Source organism: Alosa sapidissima, chromosome 23, assembly GCF_018492685.1.
Source record: "Alosa sapidissima isolate fAloSap1 chromosome 23, fAloSap1.pri, whole genome shotgun sequence".
In the NCBI taxonomy this organism is placed as follows: Eukaryota; Metazoa; Chordata; class Actinopteri; order Clupeiformes; family Clupeidae; genus Alosa; species Alosa sapidissima.
This window is the reverse complement of record NC_055979.1, coordinates 4,987,330-5,015,062: the sequence shown is the minus strand read 5'-3', so window position 1 is coordinate 5,015,062 and position 27,733 is coordinate 4,987,330. Positions and strand designations below refer to the sequence as shown.

Below are 27,733 nucleotides of genomic sequence, written 5' to 3'. Positions count from 1 at the left end.
CAAAATAGTTCACTTCACTTTGCCCCCTTTCTCAATGCGCCCCAAAATAACGTTATTCTGCACGAAAATGTACAGTTAAAATGTATCAACAGTAGTGCGGTCTGTCTGTTAGGATAAGCCCACACATCAGTTTCTCGCCCTTATGTGGTAGGTGTCATTGAAAATAAGTCAGTTCGTCACTTGTCACTTCGGGTTGCATTTACGAAAAAGCCTAGACCAGCGGCTCATTAGGCTACTAGACGTCAACAAGCTGCTAGCCTAAACAAGTACGTTACCATTAGGCTACACGTTGGAAAGGGGGTAGAGTTGGATATAACGTTAGGCTGCTACTAAAATATTACAGGACAAAATACTGCTAGTCTGTCCGGAACTGACCTAAACTGACCCAACAAACAAGGTTAAAAAAAAAAATCCAACTGTATTTTTGCTAGTCATGTAAAATGTAGCGCTAGTGTGCTACTTAAGCAATATAGCACGAGTGAGAGTGGGGTCCCACGATCACGAGTGCTATATTGATTTTTACGTGCGCAGCTTTTTGATTTATAGTGTTGTCTTACACTTCCTATGTTTCATGGACTGTAACGGTAGGTTATGTGTTTATGTAGTCATTTTAATACAGAATTAACTTTGATGAAATTATAACTCGTCGGATCTGCACGATTCACACAAGTCCCCCAGACAGCAGTGACTAACCAGATGTCAGAAGTAAACAACCTAAAAGAGGCTTAAGGTTTCGGTTTTTTTTAGGAGAATGAAGACCCAGGTGGAGACCTTTGTGTTAACTTCGTCACTAACCCACATGCTTGGTTGAATTCCCCCAGTGACCCATCATATCCTTCCTTCCAGAATCATTTCATCACTGTCTATCTGAGGACACACAAGAGACAGAGGGCCATCTAGAACAGCTAGGGGTGTCATTCCTTGTTACCATAGCAACAGATGAGTCAGCTCTTTGCCAGCCAACAACATTTCCATTGTATTTTCGAGACGCCAATATACTTACTGTTACTATTTAAGTGTTTACATACACACACGGAGGACATAGAAGAATGCGGACACACAAATGTTTTAGCCTTTTTTGACGTTTATTACTGTTTTTTGGCTACATTCTCTACAATTCCAGCAGCATTTTAGACAGTCCAACTGTTTCTGAACGTGAGCGGGGGTACAACACAGGGGGGTCTGCAATCTGCCATAGCATGAAACCTAAAATCATGAGGGGAGGAGAAAAAAAATGAACACAGGCAGACCCCTCACGTTCTCACCAGGAACACCACTGGAACGTTATCCCTTTAAACAAATACATCCACTCAGCAATTTATTGATTCATTCATCCTTTTTCCCGCTCTCCCCACTTCAGCCTTTCGTCCACCCACATACATTGCCTCATTCATCCATCCATTCACTCACTCGTTCACATATCGGTCATCCAGTCATCTTGTCATTCTTTCATCTGTCCTTCCACATGTTTGTGGGGTGGGGTGTGGTGGCTGGCTGTTTAGGCAGCCTTTGCATTGGTTCCAGTCCTAGCTGCAAGGGGGGGTTGGGGGGGGGGGGAGGGAGGTGTGTGTGTGTGTGTGTGTGGCAGGGGGTGGCAAAGGCTGCCTAGCAACATGAGCATGAAGAGAGCGTATCCGAGTGTGTGGAAGCTGTGGCGGCACGATTACTGGGGCAGGGTCCGGCCCACCAGCTGTTCAATCAGAACTCGTATCCAAAAACAAAAAAGGAAAATACTACATACACACACATGGACAATACACTGACATACTCTCACCCGCACACACACACTTCAGCGTTTTCCTCTGCATGCTGTGATCTAGTAATTGAAATAATTAAATTGAACATTTTTTTTTTTTTTTTTTTTAAACAAACTGTACAGCTTGTACCTGAAGCTTGGACAGCTTCTGAATTCAAATTAAAAGCAACATAAAATAGCAGCAAAACATCAAACCATTTCTGGAAAGAACAATAAAAAAATTCAAGAGAGAGAGAGGAAAAAAATATGGGTGTGTTAGTCCTGCACTGTTTAATTCTGCTGACACACACACTCGTCACTTACACAAAAGAGAGATCCAAATTTCAACAGTCCTGCACCAACATTCACTGTGACACCCTTCCTCACAAACACACACACACACACACACACACACACACTCATGGAGAGCACAGGCGTGCCATACCCCACATTTGGTTAGGTTGTGTTCTGCAGTGTGCTGCAGTTAGGGATGGCACACTTGCAGGTCTTTCATGCGTACAAAGACACACACACTCACACACACACACCTCGTCAGGGAGCCGCATGCGGTAGTGCCTCTGAATCCCAGCATTAAAGCTTCTCACTGCTGCCACGGCAGCTGTAACCATGGCAATAGCATTCCAGTCGTGCCGACACGTGACCGCCACACCCGCTGACGTGAGGGGCGATCTCCCAAGTCCACCTCAGCATGAGAAACGCTCACTCCTGCTCTCCGCCCCCCCCCCCCACTACGCCACAGCCAGCAACAGAGTGCAACTTGACAAAAACAAAACAAAAACAACAGCGGCCATGGCTGGTCAGGTGACCGCGAGTGGGTGAGAGTGTTATCCTTTCTGAGTTCCTGCCAAGTGGCCAGCTCCCCCCCCCCCTCCCCTCCCCTCCCTCTATCAGACATCAAATCGCATCACATCTCAGGGACAGGGCAGGAGCATGGTTAGACAGATGACGTGTCAGTCAGGTCGATCAGCCAATCCGGTGGTTGCTCAGTAGGAGATGATGCCTGAGGAGGCTGGGCTAGAGGGCGGGGCTTGCAGGTTGCCCGACGAATTGGAGCGCCGCATGTGAGGCAGCAGGTACGAGTCACTGCACAGCTGCTGCACGTCAAAGCGGTCCTCTTTCCTGTAGGCCAGGCAGCGCCGGATAAACGCCTGAGGGCACACACACACACGCACGCACACACACGCACAATGCAAGGTCATGGTTATGATGCGAACAATAAAAAAAAAAAAATTGGGATGGGAAAATAAGAGCCAACATCTTTCAGGGGTGTGTCTTAGGGAACAGGGTAGACTGGGGACCGTTGTAACATGTTTCAGGGGTGTGTCTTAGGGAACAGGGTAGACTGGGGACCGTTGTAACATCTTTCAGGGGTGTGTCTTAGGGAACAGGGTAGACTGGGGACCGTTGTAACATCTTTCAGGGGTGTGTCTTAGGGAACAGGGTAGACTGGGGACCGTTGTAACATGTTTCAGGGGTGTGTCTTAGGGAACAGGGTAGACTGGGGACCGTTGTAACATGTTTTTCTGCCTAAAGTATAAATATGGTGCCAATTCTTCACAAGTGTGTGTGTGTGCGTGTGTGTGTGTGTGTGTGTAACTCACCTTGGCCTCGTTGCTGGCGACGGGTTTGACAGGGAACTGCACCTCAGTGGCTTTGAGGATGGTGTTCTCCTGAAGGATGTCCTGCTGAGACTGGTTGTGCCCAAACGGCTGCACACACAAGGGACGGAGTGTAAATATACGAGCAAGAGATCTCGTTTTCTCAAGGAGGCTACACAGTGTGTGTGTGTGTGTGTGTGTGTGTGTGTGTGTGTGTGTGTGTGTGTGTGTGTGTGTGTGTGTGTGTGTGTGTGTGTGTGTGTGTGTGTGTGGCGCCTTTGTTACCTTGCGGCCGTACAGACACTGGAAGAATATGACTCCCACAGACCAAACGTCTACTTTATTGGAGATCTTTGGAGGTTCTTTTCCCACGACAAAGCACTCTGGAGGCAGGTACCTGTACAATGGAAACACAAGAGTGTCATGAACTACAGGCACATTACATTGGACATCAACTAGAAATAAATGCAAACTTCCAAATCAAACTCTCTTTCAAAGAGCAGATTTCCATATTTGTTATGGAATTGTATGGGTTATTATGGATTGTTTATGGATTATTATGACTATTTAAATAAAGCTGTTTGTGAAACATCAGAACAATTGAGCTGATCCACACATCCAGAACACTCTGAGGTGACTTCTACACATGCAGTCTTGTGTTTAAAACTCTGATGTGGATTCTACACTTACTGTATTATGTTTAAAACTCTGAGGTGAATTCTACACATGCAGTATTATGTTTAAAACTCTGAGGTGGATTCTACACTTACAGTCTTATGTTTCGTGTGCATTCAGGTCTTCTCACTCACCAGTAAGTTCCGGCCCCTTGTGAAGTGAGGTCCATCCCATCCACGCCATAGTTGTCGTCATCCATGATCTTGGACAGGCCAAAGTCTGTGATCTTAATCTCACCACAGGCTGTCCCATCCACCAACAGTATGTTGCCTACCCCACACACACACACACACACCTTTAAGTTCAGGTCACACGGTTGCATAGAGTGAAGCATGCCAACACTGCATGGTAACAGCTTTCTCAAAACAATAAAATGCATTAGAACAAGTTCATCAGGCTGGGTGGCAGTGCTAATAATGTTTGCTCCCCTTGACTTAAGGTCAGAGTTCATGTGCATCTGTGCAGGTATGTGTAGGCCATTATGTTCATGCAGGTCATTATGTGCATATTACGTTACAAACCTAGAATTAGATTGAACACACTGCCTCTGTGAGAAACTGGTCTAGTGTGTGTGTGTGTGTGTGTGTGTGTGTGTGTGTGTGTGTGTGTGTGTTTACCTGGCTTAAGGTCATAGTGGATGATGGGCGGTTTGATCTCGTTGAGGTACTTGAGCGCGTTGACGATCTGCATGATGATGGAGCGCGCCTCCTTCTCAGACATCAGCTTGTGCTGCTTCAGGTAGAAGTCCAGATCGTTCCCCTCGCAGAACTCAAGAACCGTGCAGAACCTGACCCATTAAAGCCAGACCAATGACCATGAGAAACATGCATGTGTGATTACGTCCATGCGAATATATACACATGAAACTAAAAATGTGCACGTATTTGTTGAGAAGAAAGTGGCTGAAACTCACGTGTCTGTGTCCAAGGAAAAATAGTCATACAATTTGACTATTCTGGGATGGTCCAGTTGCTTGTGGATCCTGTATTCTCGACAGGCATGTCTACAAATGAAGAGAAGTGGGGAGGTGATTAGCACAGGCTGTGAAGAATTACTGACAAAATGGAAGGACTGGAGAGAGAGGGAGGGAGGGAGGGGGGATAGAGAGAGAGAGAGAGAGGGAGGATGAATGCATTCCTACTTGTGGTAGTTCTCCTTTTTCTCCTCCCTCCAGTTCTTGTTGAGCTGGTGGATTTTGACTGCAGCGTAGCGCTGCTCAAACAAGTCAAACGCCTTCAAGAGAAACACAGCACATGATCATGAGACATGAGACATGGGAGATACAGAAGAGCTACAAGGAGGTTGGCACAGTGTGAGACCATGAGACAGACAGATACTAAAGAAAGAGACACATATTAGGGATCTAGTCTATGACACTAGTCATTTCTTTCATACTTTTTAATAACTTAGAAGTACCAGGCAGAAAAACCTTGTCTCACCTTGTAAACTTCACTGAAGCCTCCTCGGCCTAGCAAGTGCAGCAGCAGGTAGCGCTCATTCAGAGTGGGATGGTCTTTGAACCTGTCACACACACACACACAGTCAAGATATAGCCCATCAAGAGGAAATGTGTGTGTGCCTAGGTAAGGGCATATGTGTCATGTAGGGCCAAAGGGGCTGTGTAGGCTGAGAGAGAAGCAGCCGGTTGCACCAGTCAAGTGTGAGTTTGATCACAAGTTCACATTCAACTGGTGCAACCGGCTGAAGGGCCTGTCCAGAACGCATCCAGACTAATGATTACTCACAGCTTGGTTGATTTAAGAGAGGAAATTATTGGATGTATTGGATTGGTATCCAGTTAACAAAAGCTACTCAAGGTTGCAGTGCTGTTAGTGGGATGGGACATGAAGAGGGGCTATGGGGGCGTCCCTGGCGCGTGTGCACTCACTGAGAGCTGTCTTCATTGTTGATCCTCTTCAGCTCTCGAATGTGGAGGTTCCGCACACGCTCCAGTCGTTCAAGTTCCACCTGGATCTCAGCCTCCTCCTGAGAGCACACAGAGACGGACACACAGACACAGAGACACACACACACAGACAGACAGACAGACAGACAGACAGACAGACAGACAGACAGACAGACACACACACAAGGGGGAGGAAGGGAGACCAAGAAAGCACAAGAGAGAAATTAAAGTAAGGTTAAGGAAAAACAGGAGTAGGAGAGAGCAGTGAGTGAGATAGACAGAAAAACAGAGAGCAAGAGAGAGAGAGGAAAAGAAAGAAAGAGGGAAAAAGAGAGAGGACTGTTAGCATGTTATTCCAGTCAGGAACACAATGTTCCATAAAGCCACTTCTTCTGCCTGGCTGGATTTGTGTTTGACGTTTATGGTCGACTGGACCCCTGTTCTCGTGGGGCCCTAACACAGCCGGCGAGATTAGGATCGAGAACGCGGAGACTACTAGTACTGTGCTGTTGTTTTGTGGTTCCTTAGGGAACACAATCAGAGAAACAATTGCTGGCACATAAAGGGGATAGAGACGATTCTCTATCAATTTCCATCTGTCGTAATGCTAATAATAAAGGTCCTGACGAATAACAGAGGGTTTATGTGTATGTGATTGTGACCTTGCGGGTGTGTTAGAGTGTGTGTGTGTGTGTGTGTGTGTGTGTGTGTCACTCACCTTCTTGAGATGGCCGAGCCTCAGTTTGAAGATCTCCTCTTGCTCATGATATTCTGCTAGAGTCAGCCTGTTGAACACACGCACACACACACACACACACACACAGAGAAAGATTTGCAGTCTGGATTAGACATCAGGAGGGACTGTGCTTTTTATGGTATCCATTGTGTGTGTGTGTGTGTGTGTGTGTGTGTGTGTGTGCCCCGTCTTTGACACACGTGCGGACACACTCACAGCGTGGGCAGGCTGGGTTTGAGGAACGGGTCGTTGTCGGCTCCGTTGACTGCTTTGGTTTTCCTCTGCTTGGCCTCGCTGTTGGGGGAGGGGCTCTGGGAGGGGTTGGAGCTGGGAGGCTTGCGCTTGGCCAGCAGCTTCCTCTGCCTCTCAATGTCCTCCCTCTGCTGGTTCACCCACTCCTGCTGCCTACAGCACACACACGCATATTAGATACCACAACACATACACACACTAACAGACACATTCAAATACTTTAATAATATACCTTTCAACAGGGTTTGTGTGTGTGTTCATTTTCTTACTTGACGAGGTTCTGGAAGGCGTAGCCGTCAGTCCACTGCTCTGTGTAGGAGGCTCCGTGTCTGACGGTGGTGAAGTGGCCCAGACGCAGTCGGTCCTGCATGCTCTTCTCCCGACACGACTGCTTCTCCTGTGTGCTCTGACACACACACACACACACACACACAACAATCATCATTGCAGTTGTCATTACCATCTTTAGCTCTGTGGGCATTGCCAACATTGTCATCCTAATCCTTTCAATTAATATTATGGTAATTAATATCAACCTACACACTACCATCATCAACAACTCGTGCTGCCGCAACGCGTCAACGTAATCGTTTACATGCAGAAAATGTGTCGACATTGTTTGAAATCAACACATCATTTTGTTTTTAATTGACTGTACCCTCATTATTTCTACATTTGTCTATTTTTATTTATAACCACTACATAAGCACACATGCATAATGTATGTTTTTTCTGCTCCACTCCAGCATAAGTTAAGGCTACAGTTGGAAGAACGTAGAAGTTAAGAATCATGGAACGGGGATTCAGGAGAACAGAATAGTGTGCTTCTAAATAGAGTCAATTTAGCACACTTCTTACTGCAGCCACAGGGGACCTTATTTCCATGTCATTTGTTTAATTATTTGTTAATTAAATATTTAGCCTGTATTAGAATCTGGGCTTCTAAATTGATTGATGTAGAGTAGGCCGCCATACTGCAAATTTAACGGCTCAAAGAAAACCAAGTTTGCCATATTTGAAAGCACTTCTGGCTCAACAGATCACTAATCTCACTTTGTAGTTCTCCCCTCTGTCCAATGCCTGCCATCACATGCTCATAGATTTGGTTTCACATCCGTCCAGTAGGTGGGACACCTAGGAGCACATCCTCTATGTGTGTGAGGGGCTGAGGGAGTGACCACTTCCAGAGGACTGGTACCTTCTCGATGAGCAGTTTCTTGCTCATGGTGATGCACTTGTTCAGGCGCTCCTTGTACTTTTCCAGGAGCTTCTGCTGCTCGTCTATCTGTCTCCTGAGGTCACAGTTTGCCTGGGGAAAAAAAAAAGAGGAATTTTCCACTCAATCAACAGTTGGATAATTAACTGTTTTTCCTCCATCTCTCTCTCCTCTGATCTCTATTAGCTCCGTTTCTTTACACGCGCGCACACACACACACACACACACACACACACACACACACACACACACACACACACATCATTAACAGCTCACACCTGTCAACAGCTGCGACTCAAGTCATTTGTAGCTAATGGATAGAAGCACAACAGACTTCCAGTTCAAGATGCGCTCTATCCAAACAAAAGCCTAAGCTTGGACCAAATCTTGGTCATCTCTGCCCCCTTGGTCATCTCTGCCCCCTCCCCCCAGCCCCCACCAAATGATCCATAATCTTCCAACATTTGTATAATATTTGTCATCATATTGATTGTGTATTTGATGTCCATGCTCCTGCTGAACACACCACCAATCCTCCTCCCTCTCTTTCACACACACACACACACACACACACACACACGTCCTCTTTCCTACCCTGAGCAGATCGTCTATCCTCCCCTCCTTCTTCTCCAGGTCCTGATTCTTGTTGCTCTCAAGAGCTGCCAGCTTCAGCAGAGTCAGGTCAGTCTGGGACAGGCACAGAGGGACAGTGAGTGAGAGACAGAGCACAACTACCTCAGCCATTTATTGGCCTGACTTTTGCACTATTATATTGACTGTCTACTGTATGCACAATTTCAACCCAAATTTTGATGCTCTTATTTCTTCATTGTATGTGCCTTCTTATTTACTTTTTATATCGTTTACTTGAATGTTATGTTTGTCTCCACCGTTGGATAGTGGGAAACGTAATTTCGATCTCTTTGTATGTCTTGACATGTGAAAAAATTGACAATAAAGCAGACTTTGACAACAGAGATCAAGTGGGTGCCTGAACAAACCAGTGATGGACATGGACAGAGGTGGAGAAGACAAATACTTTAAAATGCTAATGAAAATTCACATGACACATGGGTATTTTGTTCAAATGTTTGGAAAGGACAGAGCCATGTGAGTGACTCAGTGAAGAAGCAGGAGGCCTGCTTATTGTGTGAGACAGTGTGTATGAATAAGTGAGTGAGTGAGTATATGTGTGTGTGTGTGTGTGTGTGTGTGTGTGTGTGTGTGTGTGTGTGTGTGTGTGTGTGAGTGAGTGAGTGAGTGAGAGAGAAAAGAAAGAAAGAAAGAAAGAAAGAAAGAAAGAAAGAAAGAAAGAAAGAGAGAAAGAAAGAAAGAGAACCTTGACAGTCTCACCTGCATGCTCCTGCTGCTGAGCTGTTTAGGGTGCATCATGTGGTCCGCAGAGCAAAGGCTGGTTGGGGAGGAGCTATTCTGTCTGATCTGAAGAATAAAACACAGATCAAGCTTCATTTTTACCCAAAACATCAAGTGGATTACAGTGGATTTTTAAGATGAACACTGGCCTGGTAAAACTACCAGGAATGACCGATTTATTTCATTTGACTGATAGTTTATTGGTTTTTTTGTTTCACAGTCTAAAAGAACATATATTTTTGTTTATACGCTTGAGTTAAAAAGTGAAAACTCCACACCACCCAGGAGTGTAAAATCACGTAAGTGAGTTATGTAAGTGTATTCAGTTTGTTTGTGCTCCCTGTGTATGTGTAACTGATAAAGGGTGTTAATGAATTACTGTATGACACTGCGTGCGTGCGAGAAAGTGGGTCACTCACAATGGAGCCAGGTGCTGAGTGGGAATGTGAGTTCAGAGGGGAGCGGAGCACTGGGGGAAGACCTCTCACCGGACTAGAGCCATTTCCCCCCTGAAACTGAGCATGGGGGGGGGGGGGGGGGGGGGGGGGGGAGAGAGAGAGAGAGAAAGAAAAACACAAATACCCAATAAGACACAGATACAAAAACCTATTCATACAGTACAACCAGGCTTGGAATTTCACCATTCTGGGGGCAAGGCCACTTTGCCTTCAGTTGGGCATATTTGGTGGGGCGCACAAAGGCCACATGTCAGAAAAAGCTCTTTTATGTGATACTTGTGATGTCTGTGTGATGAATAGGCTACTTCACGAGTAGTTCAACTGAAAAGAATGGGTGAATTTGGACGCACTTTCTTTCTTGCGCTGTCACTTTCTCCACTGAGTAAAAGACTAAATTAATTTGCGCTGTGAATCCTAAGATTATTCTGACAGGCCACAGGCTAAATAAAAATCGCTATTAGTAGGACGCAAAGCGACCCAAGGGGCAACGACGGCCATGGCCGCCGTGAAATTCCTACCCTGAGTACAACACACCCAAGTGAAAACCTAATCCCAAGTAATTTATCAACTAATCAAAACATTGACATGGCTCTAAGCCTTTAATGTTTGTTTTTCCAACTAGTGATAAGCATCATTTTCATTTGAGTCTCTACGTGTATGATCTCATTGCCATGCATTTCAATTCAAACATATCCTACTGGAAATGGCTGTGTGTTGTTACCAAGGGAAAACACACACACACACACACACACACACACACACACACAATTCATCAAAGACGCCAAACAACCTCATTCATCACTCTGGACACACTTCACTTACGTCAAAATAGTCGCTGATTTTCGGCCCTCCTCTTGCAGACGACTTCCCTAAAAAAGGGAACAAAGACAGACTGTGAGTCACTGAAAAACTGGTGAACATGAGACGGAGAAGGAAAAAAAACAGCTCCCCTGACTCCACTTCCCATGGCCACACGTGTGGAGAGGGTGACCGTGCTCACCTTGGTTGCTCTCTGATTGGTTGTCGGCAGCTTTCCTCTTCCGGCCTCTGGAGGATTCCGAGTGCTTCTTTTCGGGAGTCTACGGAAAACAGAAGAGGAATGTGACGAATGACACAGGAACCAGGGAGAACCAGAACACACAGTGGCCCCTGACGAGCTAAACCAGCCCAGACCAGGTTTCAGCCTCAACAGTGCCAACACCCAAGAGAAATCTTTTCCGACACAAGCCTGCTTTTGAAAGTCTGCAGTCGCTCCAAAAATAGGGTGCTCTGCATGGCATCAACATCACACCCGCACAGTGAAGGGCACAGGTATAACACGATAGGCAGACGCATACACACACACACATATGTGACCAGCTTGTGTGTGTGTGTGTGTGTGTGTGTGTGTGTGTGTGTGTGTGTGTGTGTGTGTGTGTGTGTGGAAAGAATGTCCCGTGCTGAGACAAAACAGAGACTGGACTGAGGACACAAGACCTCTCGGAACACACAACCTGGCATATTAGCCAAAACAAACACACACACGCACACAGACACGTCCACAGACATACATACACATGCATAAGCCAAGGAAAACACAGATATACCCCACGCTCCAAACTGCGCACACACACACACACACACACACACACACACGCACACGCAGACACACTATCTGCCTGCTATATCTCCTCCAAATGGAACATGATATGGATGTTCTTTCCCACTGAGAGAAATGCCAAGCTGCTTCAGTTCCAGCTGGGCTGAGCTATTGGCCTTTAAAGGGGCTGTGCTGAGCTGCAGCCATTAACAAAGACAAGATGAACTACACTAACTTAATGTCCAACTGTCTGTGATGGCTTCTATTCATCAGATCATCATGTACACACACGTACGCAGTCACATACACGCATACATACCGAATATGCGGGTGAGCCGCCCCGCTTCATGTCAGAGTTCTAGAGGAGAAAAGATTTGACAGTAAGGTACACTATATAATGTCCATAGCCAGTGTGTTTGCATATTTGTGTGTATTTGCCAGTTTTACCTCTGACTCTTTGTCGCTGGATGAGCCCAAACTGCCAAAGCTGTGATTGGAGCATTCATTGTTAGTCAAGCCCTAAAACAGGAAAACAAAACATGTTAAGAGCGTCACAACAACCGAACACATGATGTGTCTTCTGGCATGCCCTGTGTGTGTGTGTACTCACACATTAATGAGAGAAGGACCAACTGACCGATAGAAAGAGAGATGACTGTTGTGTGTGTGTGTGTGTGTGTGAATGAGAGAAGGACCAACTGACCGATAGAAAGAGATAGAGAGACTAGTGTGTGTGAGTGAGTGTGAGTGTGTGTGCATGTATAATTGAGTGCGTGTCGTACTTTTGCGCCCCCGCTGGCACTGCCTGTGCTGCCCCCTGTGCTGCCTCCTCCTGCCGCTCCCATGAAGCGCGCCTCCAGCAGTTCCTGCCTCCGCGGGTCCAGAGACTGCAGCTCCTCCATCCCACCTGGAAGCACAGACATCACATCAGATCAGCGCACACTAGAGACCCCACATCATCACATCAGACCAGCCCACACCACAGACCCCTCATCATCACATCAGACCAGCGCACACCACAGATCACCACACCAGACCAGCGCACACTACAGACACCACATCAGACCAGCGCACACCACAGACCCCACATCAGACCAGCGCACACCACAGACCCCTCATCATCACATCAGACCAGCGCACACTACAGACACCACATCAGACCAGCGCACACCACAGACCCCACATCAGACCAGCGCACACCACAGACCAGCGCACACCACAGACACCACAACAGACCAGCACACACCACAGACCCCACAGCGCACACTACAGACCCCACATCAGACCAGCGCACACCACAGACACCACAACAGACCAGCACACACCACAGACCCCACATCACCACATCAGACCAGCGCACACCACAGACCCCTCATCACCACATCAGACCAGCGCACACCACAGACCCCACATCACCACATCAGACCAGCGCACACCACAGACCCCTCATCAGACCAGCGCACACCACAGACCCCTCATCAGACCAGCGCACACCACAGACACCACAACAGACCAGCACACTCCACAGACCCCACATCAGACCAGCGCACACTACAGACCCCACATCAGACCAGCGCACACCACAGACACCACAACAGACCAGCACACACCACAGACACACAATTCAGACCAGCACAGAGCACACTGCTCTCACACAGTTAAGTTGATATTTTCATTATATTCCGTTTCTGTGGTGCTTAGCAGATAAGAGCTGTAGACCTCCTCTGGATGGGACTCCGGTCCACTGCAGGTAACCCTCCAGCTGAAGCTGGTGCCCATTTATAGATGTGTGGACTGAGTTGATGCAGATGAAGTTCCTTGTCCAAGGGCATGCAACACTGGGATTTGAATTGGCAACTTCCCCCGCTCTGCGCTTTACACAACAGTTCTAGATTACTACAGGCCAGCACCAAGCAGACTACATCAGCCCCTCCACATTAGCTGGTACCACATCAGTCATGATCCCAAAACAATACTTCAGATCATATTATGCCATGCCAATTACAGGTGGAAAAACCAGATAGCTCAAATGGTCCAGAGACATTTCCATTTAAGGGGGACAGATCAACACAAATACAGGACTAATACTATAGAAACATGTTGATCATCATCATTGATATGGTCATTTTATCTCATTAACCCCACAACCTCATCATCATAATTAAATAGCTTTCCGTATTCCACAATGCAATAAGCAATACGAGAAATAGCTTATTGTCCAGACTTTTAAGGCTATTGGCTTGCTGATAACCCCAAAATATCCATGAAGGAGGCTTCAATGACTACTCTCGACCTGTCGTTCCAACATTAAACTTTTTGCGATTGATCGTTGGAACTACCCTTTCTAGGAACACCAAATTCATGAACGACGGTTCTAACTACCAAGATTGCGACAGGTGAGCAAACACACCAAAAAAAAAAACTACCAAGATTGTGACAGGTGAGCCAGAGAAAAAGAGAGAAAAACAAAAAAAGTTAAGCATCAGGAGCAAACTAAATAAGCCTACATCCTGACTAGTCAGGAATACGCCTGGATTCAGGGGAAAATAGGGCGGGGGGAATGTATACATCAGAATGTATCTGATTTCGAACAAAGCTTTTTTTCAATAGCCAATCCAGGGAGGGGGCAGACCTTGTGAGTATGCACATGTACTGGGTGTTTCATGAAAATACCGCCGACAGTGGACGAACAACCAAAATGATGGCGTTTAGCTTGCCTTTGTAGCCATCTCTGGCTAGCCGGTCAGCCACAACCGGCCAGGTTTGATGGACAAGGTTTTTGCCAAACCCCGTTGGCAATCAGGCTAATAGGTCCTGTCCTTTCCTTAGGCAAACGAGACATAACTTCAGCAGAGATTTAAAGCAAATGTTGTTGCAAACTTCAATTTCTTCAAAAATCGACTCTAAACATGTTTCAGTTCTGTTTGTATTGGCAGCCATTTCGCACAGGTTTCAGTAGAAACTTTTCCCCATGAACACAGCTGAAGTGAGATCAGTGGGCGATTCTGAAAGTAGCCATCGCAGGGCTTAAATGTCACTGCGGGATTGCGGGTATTACGCATAATTTGTTCAAGTTCCGCAACTCTAGCCATCATAACGCGAGAAAATCCCGCATACACTTTTACAGCATGTCTGATGACGTTAATATAAATCATGAAGTGGCGTGAATGCTGTGCTATTGACCGGACGGATCAACTACCAAGTTTAATTAAACATAGCCTCATGCAGACGCAGACACACACACACACACACGGAGAGAGAGAGAGAGAGAGAGAGAGAGAGAGAGAGAGAGAGAGAGAGAGAGAGAGAGAGAGAGAGAGAACAACTTTGCGCTTACGCAAATAGGCTACGCAACCATGGCAAACTCTTTGGTAAGAGCTCCTTGGTTAGACTGGTAGCTCAGGTCACGTCAACACTTGATCCCAGAAAGATTGTCTTCGACTTGTTAGGTTTTTGAACATTTATTTTATCTAATGACATAGAAAACATAATTGCATCCACATATCCTTATGCACTATGCACAACTTTTATTCACTAGCGACTAGCCTAAAACCCAGGGCTCCAGACTTTTTGCACTGGTGCGCCTAACTTTTTTTCTTAGGTGCACCAGCACAAGAGTTAGGTGAACCCAATTTTTCAACCACATCGCATTTAACGCCGCAGCAGGTTCACTTTTTTTCCTTAATTACTGTCCTATATAGGTTGTCCTATGACTTATGATTTACAATTCTACAAGAAAAGTAACTTAATGAAGTGTTGGTGCTTTAAGTGCTTTACTGAGCTGAAATTTAAACTTAAAACATCTCAAGATGAATTAAATAAAAATAACAGTGAGTAAATTAACAGTGCACGTCTTTTAAGGGCTTCAAACTGCCCATCTCATGGCTCAATGTCTTACATACTATCCTTCATGATCATAAGGCCTTGGCTAAACCAGCTCGCCATGCTAGCATCTTCCATAGAAATGTATTTGAGCACAATTTAAAAAGGAGATGTTCCAAGTAGCCTGGGGGATTTTTATGTGATTTTGCAATGATGATTGCAATAATCATTTGACAGCCCCACGATGCAATTTACTTTTTAATTTTAGTATTTTTAAATTTTCAATAAGAACATCACTATGCAGTAACAAAATGGTAGGCCTATTATTATAGGCTATTGCAATGACTTGCCATGCTCGATCTAAATGTGTCCTGTAAGGCCCGTCTTTTGCCCAAACCTTATGCATTTCTCAAGAATGCCTTTTGCAGTCAATTTACATGTGTGGATGCCTGTGTTTGATCTGTATTGTCTTAGCTGGCCATGGTCAAAGATCCCCAACACCCGCTCATGCATAAAGTGACCATTTGCTCCTTGTTCTGGTCCCTCTACTGAGAGATAACTCAGTCCTGGGCCTACTTGATGTCTTCTGGTGAGATAAGCCAACCTCATTATCATACAGTATTGCTCTGTAAATATGTGTTGTGAATAATACATTCATGTTTGGTCTTGAATTAATACTTGTAATATGGGCAACAGTCTGATTATGGTTTTGATACAATTGAATGTATCTGTGCATAGTTGTAGATTAAGAATTAAACTGCAGCATAAAGTTATGATATCCACCTGGGCCACACCCATCCACCTCAGACAACAAAGACTCTGATGAGTCGGGGGTGGCCCAAGTGAATGATAAAAGTGGAGGCTCTGGTCCTCCAGGGGTCTTCTGTCTTCTCTCCCATCTTGGGGCTTCTTTTCCCATCTTGGATCTCTCTCTCTCTCTCTCTCTCTCTCTCTCTCTCTCCTTTAACTTGTCAAGTTTACCTCTGTGAATTGGTTAAGTTTCCTTTGTTATCATTTGCTACTTTGTTACAGTAGACTATGTGAGTTTACTTGTACATTCAACTGAAGTGATATGGGTTACATTTACCTTTAAGACTTAATGCCTATTAAATTGTTCATTTGCCTACCAATAGTATATCTTCAATTATCGTAGTGTGCCATGCCATTCTCCTCCATAGCTGATAAACTAGTTACTTGGTAATTGATTGGTGATACAAATTATTAATCAAATGGAGTCAGATTAACGAGTATATAATAATATCATTGCCATTTAACTCTTCACCCTATTTGTCCACACAAGCTCCTTCAAGTGAGGATATAGCTCGACGTCTCTATGTTTCCATTCAATTCATGTACACAATGACCACAGTTATACATGCAGGGAATATTCGGGCTTTAAATGTAGCAGCGATATTCGGTTTGCGCCAAATACCGGATTAAATTGATTGATGCCATCAGAATGAGTTTACACAACTCACGCGCAAAACGAATATTGACTCCTATAAATTTGGCGCAAGTGGCATTCCTGTACGTCGGGTTTACGTTCAAACTATTTTTCTGGTGAATAATTATTTCGGACTGAACTTGGTGAAGGGAAGTTTCACTAGGCCTATCGTAGGCAACGATAAACTTGATCATCATCTCGGGCTCGTCTGATCGGTTTGCTGCTGCCAGCCACCGAAAGGCAGTGGGGAGAGGGGACATTTATCTCGGCCTATGTGACCACACTGTAATGCAACTACATCCACTCTGTTTATCTGACGGGTCTCTGACCTCTCTCTCTCTGCAGCACACGCATTTTCAAATTTACACACAGGCACTGGGCCACGGCCAATCAGAGGGGAGGTCCCGCCCTTTACTATCTGTGATTTGTTTAAACCACAATATAGGCCAAATATGTGTCTATTATTGAACCAAAGGTAGAGTTTCAATGCGGACACTTTTTCCTCTCTCGAATAGCTGGTCGCACCAGTGCGACCTCCGATTTTTTTTAGTCGCACTTTTAAAAATTTAGGTCGCATATGCGACCAAATTGGTCGCACTCTGGAGCCCTGCTAAAACCGTCAGGCTGAAGGGAGGCTAATTACTCTCACGTATTTCTTAAAGTGACAGGCACTCAATTACACCTACTCATCACCCATAGATATATATACTGACAGTATATCTATGCTCATCACCAATGTGCACTCAATTAGACCTACACACAACATTAAAGATATGCCTAAAGTGTTATAGTTTAAACATCAATATGGAGCATTCAAATTACTAAATATGTTTAGCTACTAGAAATTACCAGTAAAATGCTACACATTAAAAAATACATTATTAACTAAATGCACTCTATATGAATTTAACATTGTGTGTGTGGAGAGAGTCAAGCAGAATCTAGGATGTCCACTGTTGTGAATGATCCCATTACAGTATATATTACTGATGACGTCAGGGTGGTGGGAGCCCCAAAATCAAACACATTTTTAAAAAAGTATCGAAGAAGTATCGAAATCGCAATTCTTGACTTGGTATCAGAATCGAACCCCCCCCCCCCAAATTGTGTAAATCCCCCCTACATGAATAACCTAAGGGGGGGAATTCCCCCCTATTTAATTTTAAGCCCTGCATCGTCCGGTTGTGAGGGTTTTTGCCCAGATATTCGTTCAGCATGATGCAAGCTTCTGGGTACCCAGATTACATCCTGACATTAGCAGACACTCCAATGTATAAAAAAATAACCTGTATTGTGCTCCGACACATAGCACAGACCACTGCCCCCCCCCCCCCCACCGGTGGTAATTAGCCCCCCCTTAGCCCCCCCACCTGTGGCTAAACAGGTAAGCCAGACTCATGCCGTCAAGACTCAGGGATTACAACAGACACAAGCTACTCCTGCAAACACACACAGGTTGAGAGTGCAATCAACACCAGCTGGAGGATTTGTACACTGATGAAACGACTTGTCAACTCAATGGCTGTCAGTTAGGCCGAATAGACTCTAAAGAGGTGGATCTTAACAGGCATATAAAAGAGCCTGGGAAAAAAAGCCTGAGACTGTTAAAATCACAATCACGAGGGCAACAGATGCAGTGCAGCTTCCTGCCAGCTTCATCCACTGGCTGTGTACGTGTGTGAGTTTGTGTGTATTAGTGTTGTTATGGCTTTGATGCCGTTACCAAATCAAGAATTTCCATTTAAATACTATTTCATTTGGGGGCCCCCACAACCTTTACGCCATTGTGTGGTCATTCCCACCAATGACTCTGCTCGACCCTCCACACACATACACACGGAAAATGATGGCTTATGTCATATGTAATGTAGTAATATCATATCATATGGTGTGGGTGTGGAGAAAAGACACATAGGCTACAGGAAGCACTAGAAGCATGATCTGCTTAGACTGACATGAAATACTTATCTTACTGCAAAACAACAGTCATTCTTGTAAGTATCAATACTTATAAAATTAGGTATTGTGACGTTTTTAATTTCAGGGTACTGCAATACTTTTGTAGTATCGGTGCACCATGCAACACTAGAGTGTATGCGTGCGTGGTTGCAAACATGCACTGCTAAGAAAGCCATAGCCAGTGTGAGAGACTGGAGAAATAAATCAGAGCTGAACAGCTACCCAAATTAGGCAGCCATTTTGACGGTCTGTGTCTGCACCGAGTCAAGCCACACAGGCAATCCCTAAACCATTCCAAGACACCATTTAGGCGAGGGATGTTCATTAAATCCTCGTTAATGCTGAACCAAGCACCTCTAAAGGGATAGTAAAAGATAGCATCATTTCAAGGCAGCCCACCACTTCATTACGTCCTCGGCCAAGCAGGACACACAAACAACCCAGGCGAGCCTATAGGCTACATCATGTGGCTATTTAAAGAGCAAATACCGCAGTGTATGCAACTTTGCGGGTACTTTGGAGCAAGGACTACTGTGTGTGTGGTGGGGGACTACATTCCAATATGTAGCTCCATGTTTCTTCACTTACAGCTTGTGAGTGTGTGTGGTTTGGAGAGCATGGGAGAGTGTGTTAGAGAGGCACAGACACATAAAGCCACTGTTGCTCCAAGTTACTCACTCATCCTCACTACTCTGAATTGGACAACACTGGTCTTTTACCCTCTCTGAAGCTTGGGTGAAATCACTCACACACACACACGCATAACGTTTACATCACAGCATAAGGGACAGGGTTGAAGGGATGGTCTGTTCACAAGCACACAAGCAACTGCCACTGGTTAAGAGATAGCTGGTAACGACTAAAGATAGACAGCAAAGATTGAACATCACAGCAACGGCAGTAATAGCTAGCATAGTTCATAGCCAAGATAACACATGTTCACTCTCACGTGCTTAGAGACGCAAACCTGTTAATGCCTTTGTGTGACAACAGAGAACATTTGTTACTTTGCAACTGCGGGGAAGTGTGTGGGAACGCAAAAACAGTTATCCGACCAAGGTTGGGGTTCATGTGAGAAAAAGGCTAAGTAAAGGGAGGGCCATTTTGCACATTTAGCAACACATAGCCAAGTGTTTCTCTGACGGCGATGCTACTGCTGCTTCTACACCATGGGCCCAATATTTATGCATGTGTGGAGAGATACAGGTACACTGACACATATGTCATTCCTTGATGATTTCCCAGACAGTGGGTCATGGGAGTTCCTCAGAGTGTGGGAGGGTAGGTAGCCCATTGTTCATGGTTCAGTTTTTTTTTTTTTTTTTTACATATAAAGCTGAACAGATCAACAGTACAATATGAAACAGATCAAATGTCAGAAAAAATCAGCACATCATAACTTCCAAAGCAACCAAACCGAGTAAGTTTCAGAGACTGCGTGTGCAACTTTCTATCGCTAAACTAGTTCCATCTATTTCTAGTTTCAACCTGGATACCGATCACCAAAGAGTGACAAAAAGACCAGATTGTAAAGATGACAAAACACATTTTATACTGTTTTACCAGTGTATGTAAAACAGAGGAACCAAGCCAAGGTGCCATTTAAGCCTCATTGTGTCATCTAGTGGAAAGTACAAAGTGAATAACATTTCCACATGCTGCTTGATGAGTTTGCAATTTGTTCTCCCATCAGCAAGCAGTAACGAATCACAAGCAAGAACACTTCAACAATCGCCTCATAGTGGGGAAAAATGAAGACTCCTTCCGAGTCAAGCTACAGATCAGATCAGCAAAGGGTGCTCAGGAACTGAACTACAGCTGCACAATTAGCAGATTTTTAATCAAAATCGCTATTTGAACTAATGTAATTACGTATCGCAAAGGCTTCAATTAGTTGTGCAGTTCACAACTCTGTCTCAATGGTTAATCTTGTCTCATCTATGATTTCAATATTCAAGTCATCCTCCTTGTGTGACAGACAGTGAAGCTCACCTAACAGGAGTAATGTACTTCTCATACATTTGGCATGCTCACCAAGCTTCACTTTCACTTAAGCTTCACTTTCAAAACTTAAACTTCACTTTAAAAATTATATTAAAATATCTGTCAGAAAACTGCAATAAGATATTTTCCCCATATCGTGCAGACCTACTCTCAACGCCAAAAGAGCAAATATCAGGCTACTTCACATTTTGAGAGACAGGCCAATAGACAAATTATTATTCACTAGAGATCAAATCTGTACATTAGAGTGAATTTGTGGTCATCAACTTGGGGTTTTTGCCAGAAATGTTTGGAGATTTGTTTGTCACCACCTACTGTGAACATTATGTATCCGATCCGAGGACAGAGAGAGTTAAAACAATCAGTAAGCGCAGTAGCCCTGCCTGTAGGAGTATTGCAACTAATGCTACAACTAAAACTACACGTACTTTTTTTACCCAAAATAAGCACACAAAATGATCAGATGCAACACTGGATAACCAAATAATCGCCTATACATGATGAACTTTACACCTGCCGAAAGTATTGGATTTTACAACTTACCCCAGGATTGGTCTCTGTATGGGACAGATGTGACCAAACTAAAGCCGCTGATAGATATCCTCTGCATACTACTCTTGTGTGAGCGTTTGCACACAACTACAATGTCAAGGCCTCTACGCAGCAGTGCTGGCGCCCTTTAAACTTTGTATGACCTGAAGCCTGAAGTGTGAAATCTGTTTGGGGCTGGAAGTATGTTTACTACAAAAGCTGGACAAAAACTGACTTTAAACCCCAGGGGGGAGGGGTTATGGTGATACAAGCAGCGGAAACTTTTCCACTGCCCCACTCTCAACCTGTTGAACAATTAAGTATCCTTCAAGTTTGTAAGGATCAGAGGACAACTTGCTTGTAGGCCCCAAGGACACAGCTTACAATCACATCTGGGCCAACATGCCAACCATTCTAATGAAGTTTTCCTCTCACAACATCAACACTCCGCTAGGAGTAAAAATACAAATTATTGTCACATCAAATCACTTATGAGACTGTTCGTTACAGACGAAAAAATGAAAATTCAGGTAAATATCCCGTTTGCCAGATGACACGGCCACAATACACACAGAGGAGTTATACCACAAGTCCGGTAGGGTCTGTTAAGGTCCAAATGACGTACATTTCATCATCTCATCCTTTTTGATGTCCATGTACCCTCCAGCTATGTGTACCCTCCAACTATGTGTAATGTCCACAGTTGCCGGTGTTCACCTCTGCAAATATAACCTAAAGCCCAAGTGTAAGTGTGTGTACATATCCGTTTGTTAAACTTCACAACTTAAACTTGACATCATTAAGTTACCATCATACAGGAGGTGTCACACCAAATCTGGCAACTCAAAAGAAGACGGAAACTCTACCCCAAGATGGAGGAGGACAGGAACGTATGAAGGTCACAAGGGCAGTGGAGAGGCTCAACAGGGCACATAGGCGCGCACACACACACACACACACACACACTCACCAACCCTCACACAAACACACACATACACCTATTTGCATCAAGACTGACAGTGTATCTGCAAAATGGATGGTTTTCCTGCTGCCTAGCAGAGACGACCATTTGAAAGAGATAACAGAAGAGCTGGTAATCGCAAACACCCACAGAACAAGCAGTCCACTGACAGATACAAAACAACCAACACCTACAACTGCCGCATGGAGGGGGGGCATGAGATAGGGAGGGAGATCGAGAGAGACAGAGACAGAGACAGAGAGAGAGACAGAGACAGAGACAGAGACAGAGACAGAGACAGAGAGAGAGAGAGAGAGAGAGAGAGAGACAGAGAGAGACAGAGAGAGAAGGGGGGTGAGAGTAATCATCTCTTGGCAAAATCAGGGATAAAGAGAATGGCAGGAATAAAGGAGGCACTGACAGCAAAAGACATGAGACTGGGGGGGGGGGGAGAGAGAGAGAGAGAGAGAGAGATATCCGGGCATCCCCCTAAGCACACACTTCCTCATCAGCCATCTCCTGCCATCATCAGCTGGCAGACTGCAAAGCCTTGTGGGATAGCCAGGGTGAGGAAATGGCAGCTGGTCCTGGCTAAGGTTGCATCAGGACAGCGCAGCACAAGGTAGCAATTCACTTTCACCCAAGAGAAGATGTACTGACATACTGAGTGTACATTCTAACTACAACTATTACTACTACCATATAAATTCTACTATTAGTCATCATGATTACTGTAGCACAGGTGTCTCCAACATTGTTTCTCAGAGAGCTAATTTGACCAAATGAAAGTGGCCAAGACCTCTGTCTTTATATAAATAGTAGCATATATTGACATAGATCCCCAAAATCCACCCAAAATACTTCAATAAGCTTATTATGCATGTTCAGCTTGTTTACCTTCTCTGCTTACACTGCTACATCTGATGTTACATATTTACCGACTGCCAAATTGTACGGCAGATGAGACACACTCACAAGTCACAACTGAGTTTTCCATGTCACAAAAATAGTATATTTTCGCCTTTTATTGGCCTGATTATTTTCAGTGATCATGGTCAAATCTGGTGTAGGCTCATCAGCCAGCTAACAACATCAACTACATCTAATGTTAGCCTACAGTATACCATCATTGACTACACAAACTACTAGGCTAATAGAGCAGAGTAAATTTGTCTTGACGGTGAACTGGGGGGGCGGAATGACTATGGATTTGACTGGATAGATATTTAAACGGGTTTATTGGGTGACTTATAACATTGATACTACATTTTATTTTAACCTTTTGGCGAGCAACTCAGAAACAGGTGAGGAGCTACTGGTAGCTCAAAAGCTAGGCTACCTGTTAAGAGACCCCTGTGTAACAGCATGAGTTTATATGGAGGAACTGCATTATATCTCCCTATCAGCACCATCAGCAGCAGCTGAATCTGAAGTGAAATGGAATTCCCATACTTTGAATTTCTTCATCTGGAATTCAAAAGGTTATTAATTTCCTCTTTCTCACTCTCTCTCTCATACACACACACACACCCACATCAGTGGAATTGTGCATCAATTAGTCTAGAATATTCTGTCAGTTGCCAAGTCACAGCCCCTGCACAGACAGGTGGGTCAACCCTTAGATAGGGAGAGATGGCATTTAGGATGCATGCTGCTGCTGTTTTGACTGTGTATGTGTGTGTGTGTTGGAAGTCCTCCACCTGTTCCAGACACGTACAGGCAGAGAGACAGCGCTGTAACATTTATCTGCTGATACAGGATTTCATGTGTGAGCCCTTGCACTTTATCCACATACGTCAGACCATACACACTCTGCACAAATTAACACAGCTACAAACTATATTCTATCTTCTAAATCATGCATGAAAGCAAACCAAATGAACAACTGGCATGGTGGAATTTCGTACAAAGAGCTTGTTCAGCTAGTAGACATTGTGCTGACTTGCCTTTGTTTTACAGATCTTGAAATGTACTTGCACCATTCCCCAACTATGATGACTCACTCAATTCTTAGACATCAGGGCAAGGTGCCAGCACAACACTTATCTTGGAATGTCAGGCTGAAGTTTGCTGTGGCAATACCTATAGAACACAATCACATTCAAAGACAACTACAGAAACAGAACATTTTTCATTTAACTCTAAAATGGTTTAGTCCACAATGACCAGAGGCAAAGTCTTCTGTACAGCATTTGGAAGCTATGTTAGAAAGGGGGTGGTTGCATTGTCTGTCAGGACTTTCTTTGTCTTCACTAGTATGAACACAAGAAAGAAACTGCACTAAACTGAGGTTCTTAAGTAACTTTATTTAGCCCGTGGCCTAAATTAATCAGGTGAAATCGTCAGTCAGTTGTGGAAGTGGTCAAAAACAAATGACTGGCCATCACCTGCAGGTGTAAATCACATGGTTGACAACTGCCAGAGAATCCGCAAAATATCACGTTAACATGTACGGTGTCCTGCCATCATGCGAAGCAATGATGACGGAAGTTGAAGACTACGCTTCCATTATAACATTTCCTACTAACGTTATCAACAATGTCGAAAATCTGTGTCCACGAACTTGCTGTAGACACCACAACTGTTCTCTGAAGTATCAGACGGCACGACCAAACGTATCAATTTCCGTTCTGCCCTTTCTGAGGATATTGCTACACCGCTCAATAACATCCAACTAAATACAAGAGAGAGCATGAGTACGTTTCACCAATCTTTGTATTTAAGACCTTTAATTAATAAAATACCACTACAACACTAAGTGGGAGATCACAAACAGGTTCTGGCTAGGTTGCTAACGTTAGCACACCGATAACCAAATCTCGGACCAAGTTAATCTTATTGACGGGTGTCACGATTTCATTAGTATTCAACAAAACGAGACCAACAACATACATTTATGACAATTTAAATGTCATACATACACTACATAGACAATATAATTTGTAATCCGCACTGGGATTTTTGATGGGGAGGTCATCGTGTTAGCGAAACTAGCTAAACGTTAGATGGTGCCTTTCTATGCTGACCACCAATCACTTGGCCCGTGACAAGGCTAGCTGGATATTATTCCTTATTTATACGAAAATAGGATCATATCACACCGAACACTGAACATTTTTTTAAAAATCAGACTTCAAAGTCTGTTGTGTCGTTGCCATACCTTCTCTGGCCTTCACCGGTGCAGAGATATTTTGTTGAGAAACCAAGCCCGGTGCTTGAGATGAGAACTGGGACCAAGATGGCGGTCCCTCCAAACTTCCACTGCTGCCGCTGCTACTTTGGACACTCATCAAGCCACTTTCCACATCGGGAAAGAAGGCTCACACAGGCGACGACGACACGGAATCGCATTAAAATCCCCAGCTCTGTCATCGTCCAACCATACAGTCTAACTCTGACTTTTCCTTTCTTTCTGTATTTATTTAAATTTTTACATGTTTATCATGATCTCTCCCTACCTCTGCAGTGCGTCTTCAAGTGGCCCATAAGCGTGTATGAAGTAACCTTTACAACTGGCGTCACTGCTCGCATTGCTGCTGCAAACACTATCGCGAGGTCCGCGCACCTAGCACAACTGCCACCGAGGAGATGAGAAAACAAAGGAGGTGGCCACCCAAAAATGCTAGAAAACGCTTACTCACAGAGCAACGCCATATTTGAGCACTATTTAAAAATCCTATTTTAAAATTACCATTTTCTATTTATTCCCCAACTGCCCTGGTGTGTGTCGCCGCGTTTTAATGGATGAATCTAGGCTGAACCAGTTCAGCACAGTTTGGACAGGGTTTCTTTATTTCTTGATTAAAAATGTTGACAACTTTTCACCTCAGAGTAGCCTATTTAATATGCATTGACCTGATTAATCCTACCGAATGGTAGGCTAAATGACCAAAGATGTTTTTATTGTATTTGCATACAATGGCCATTTATTATCTCTCACTGACACTTCCATGTCGATTTAGCCTTCCCATAATTCCCACACTGATGACCAGTGATGTAATTAATTAACCCCTGGTCTGACTATTGCTGGCTTCGCAATGTTTGTCACGTGGCCTTTAGCCTACAGAATTAGCTGGCATTTTTGCCAATAGTCTCAAAGTGTAGGCTATGCAAACAAAAGCAGTGTGTGTGTGTGTGTGTGTGTGGTGGACATGGGTGATTCCAAGACTAGGCTATAGCAAATTTCTTACACCAGGATGCACTTCCATATAAGACCCCTGTTTTTCCATGCCGCTCCCACAGCTGGCCATTGGAGGCTCATGACATGACTGGCTCATGACTGCCATAGCTCTCCCATTTAAAAAAAAGGCAGCCAGCCTGATTCTCCCTCAGTATGAGCTTATCTATTCAGCGCAGCTGGGTCCTCTGCTGTGGCCATTGTCTCCGCCAAAGCAAGCTTCCACAACACAGCAAAGTAGGCTACTATTCCCACAAAGTGTTAATGAGAATGAAATCAGGTAGGGGACCAATTAATACATAAGCAATTATAGCCTCTTGAGTTGAGTTGAGAAATACGTCACCACATGACTGTCAGTTCAGCAGAAGGACAACATTCAAAAAGTTGTGGTATTGTCTGTTAATGACATTCTAGTCCTCTGTGTCTGTCAGTCTGTCTGTCTGTCTGCTGGATTATCCGTCCCTATCTGTCTCTCATTCTTTTCTCTGTGCTATATAGTTCACACACTGGTTCAATACACCCTCTTTGTTTGCAAAATTACTATAGCTGCTGCATTTAACTCTTTCAGTTCTGGCCTCTCTCTTCTGGTAAATGCAGTTGAAAGGTCATGTAGCCTCTGAATGGATTTTGCTGAACAGCAGAAATTCCAGAGCAACATGCCTGTCTATTTGATTGGAAAAGTACTAGGCCCTCCCACAAAGCCAGCAAGATGTTCATACAACAAACAGCTCACACTATCGTATATTTTCGACAGGGCAGAATCAAGACCCATTTCTCCCATGCCAGCGCTAAAAGTTGTTTGTTTTCATTCAGTTCACTTCTTCCTCACACACTGTAAATATGTTACACTAAAATTGTCCACTTATTCTGCATCATGCATGGATTAATTATTAATATGCTATGATATTTGATTGTATGTGAAACTCACTCACAGTGTGAAAGTCTATTCCAAAATAAAAAGGCATTGTTTGACATCTCAGCCAAATAAATAAGTGACTTGTTGTAATCCTTCAAACCCAAGATTATGTGCTTATTATATTCAAGAAATTCTGTGAAATTCTGAATGCCCTATAATTTGTCACATTTGTCTGACGTCTGTTTCAAAATATTTCCATTTGGAATATGATATTGGGACCACATGGCAATGCATGAGAAACTGCACAATGACTTATAATTAGGCAAGGCGCAAAAAATGCCAAGCATGACACAGTGAAGAACAGTGATCTGGAAAGTCACCCAAAACTGTTGGAATATTTGGAAATCAAAGATAGATGCATCATCTCTC

At 44.3% G+C, this 27,733-nt stretch overlaps 2 protein-coding genes across 8 annotated transcripts in view; one reads left to right on the top strand and one right to left on the bottom strand.

The window, feature by feature from the left end:
• Window positions 1-27,733, top strand: part of LOC121698443 (dynein, cytoplasmic 1, intermediate chain 2a) — a 185,743-nt gene that overhangs the window by 141,462 nt on the left and 16,548 nt on the right. The window lies entirely within an intron of this gene.
• tlk1b (tousled-like kinase 1b) lies at window positions 1,065-25,840 on the bottom strand. Of its 4 annotated transcripts, XM_042080557.1 has the most exons (23): window positions 25,432-25,554; window positions 24,218-24,353; window positions 12,333-12,457; window positions 11,998-12,069; window positions 11,870-11,908; window positions 10,972-11,050; window positions 10,794-10,840; window positions 9,933-10,028; window positions 9,493-9,579; window positions 8,734-8,826; window positions 8,122-8,232; window positions 7,193-7,329; window positions 6,888-7,076; window positions 6,654-6,720; window positions 5,918-6,015; window positions 5,469-5,550; window positions 5,171-5,262; window positions 4,943-5,032; window positions 4,647-4,816; window positions 4,164-4,299; window positions 3,640-3,751; window positions 3,358-3,465; window positions 1,065-2,904 (listed from the first exon to the last, which is right to left on the bottom strand). In XM_042080557.1, the coding sequence occupies exons 3-23, from the start codon at window positions 12,450-12,452 to the stop codon at window positions 2,740-2,742; spliced, it is 2,190 nt and encodes a 729-aa protein (XP_041936491.1). In that variant the 5' UTR covers window positions 12,453-12,457; window positions 24,218-24,353; window positions 25,432-25,554; the 3' UTR covers window positions 1,065-2,739. The 4 variants fall into 4 exon arrangements, with proteins under 4 accessions (XP_041936491.1, XP_041936490.1, XP_041936489.1 ...); XM_042080556.1 differs by lacking the exons at window positions 24,218-24,353; window positions 25,432-25,554 and adding an exon at window positions 25,730-25,840; XM_042080555.1 differs by lacking the exon at window positions 24,218-24,353 and having other exon boundaries at window positions 9,933-10,022; window positions 25,432-25,805.

Bases quoted from the DNA above. Each gene is read 5' to 3' on its own strand.
- tlk1b (XM_042080554.1), bottom strand. From the start codon at position 25,561: ATGAGTGTCCAAAGTAGCAGCGGCAGCAGTGGAAGTTTGGAGGGACCG. The intron at 10,841-10,971 runs GTGAGCACGGTC...TCCCTTTTTTAG, and splicing joins CCAATCAGAGAGCAACCAAG to GGAAGTCGTCTGCAAGAGGA. The intron at 4,300-4,646 runs GTAAACACACAC...TGTGTGGGGTAG, and splicing joins CCACTATGACCTTAAGCCAG to GCAACATACTGTTGGTGGAT.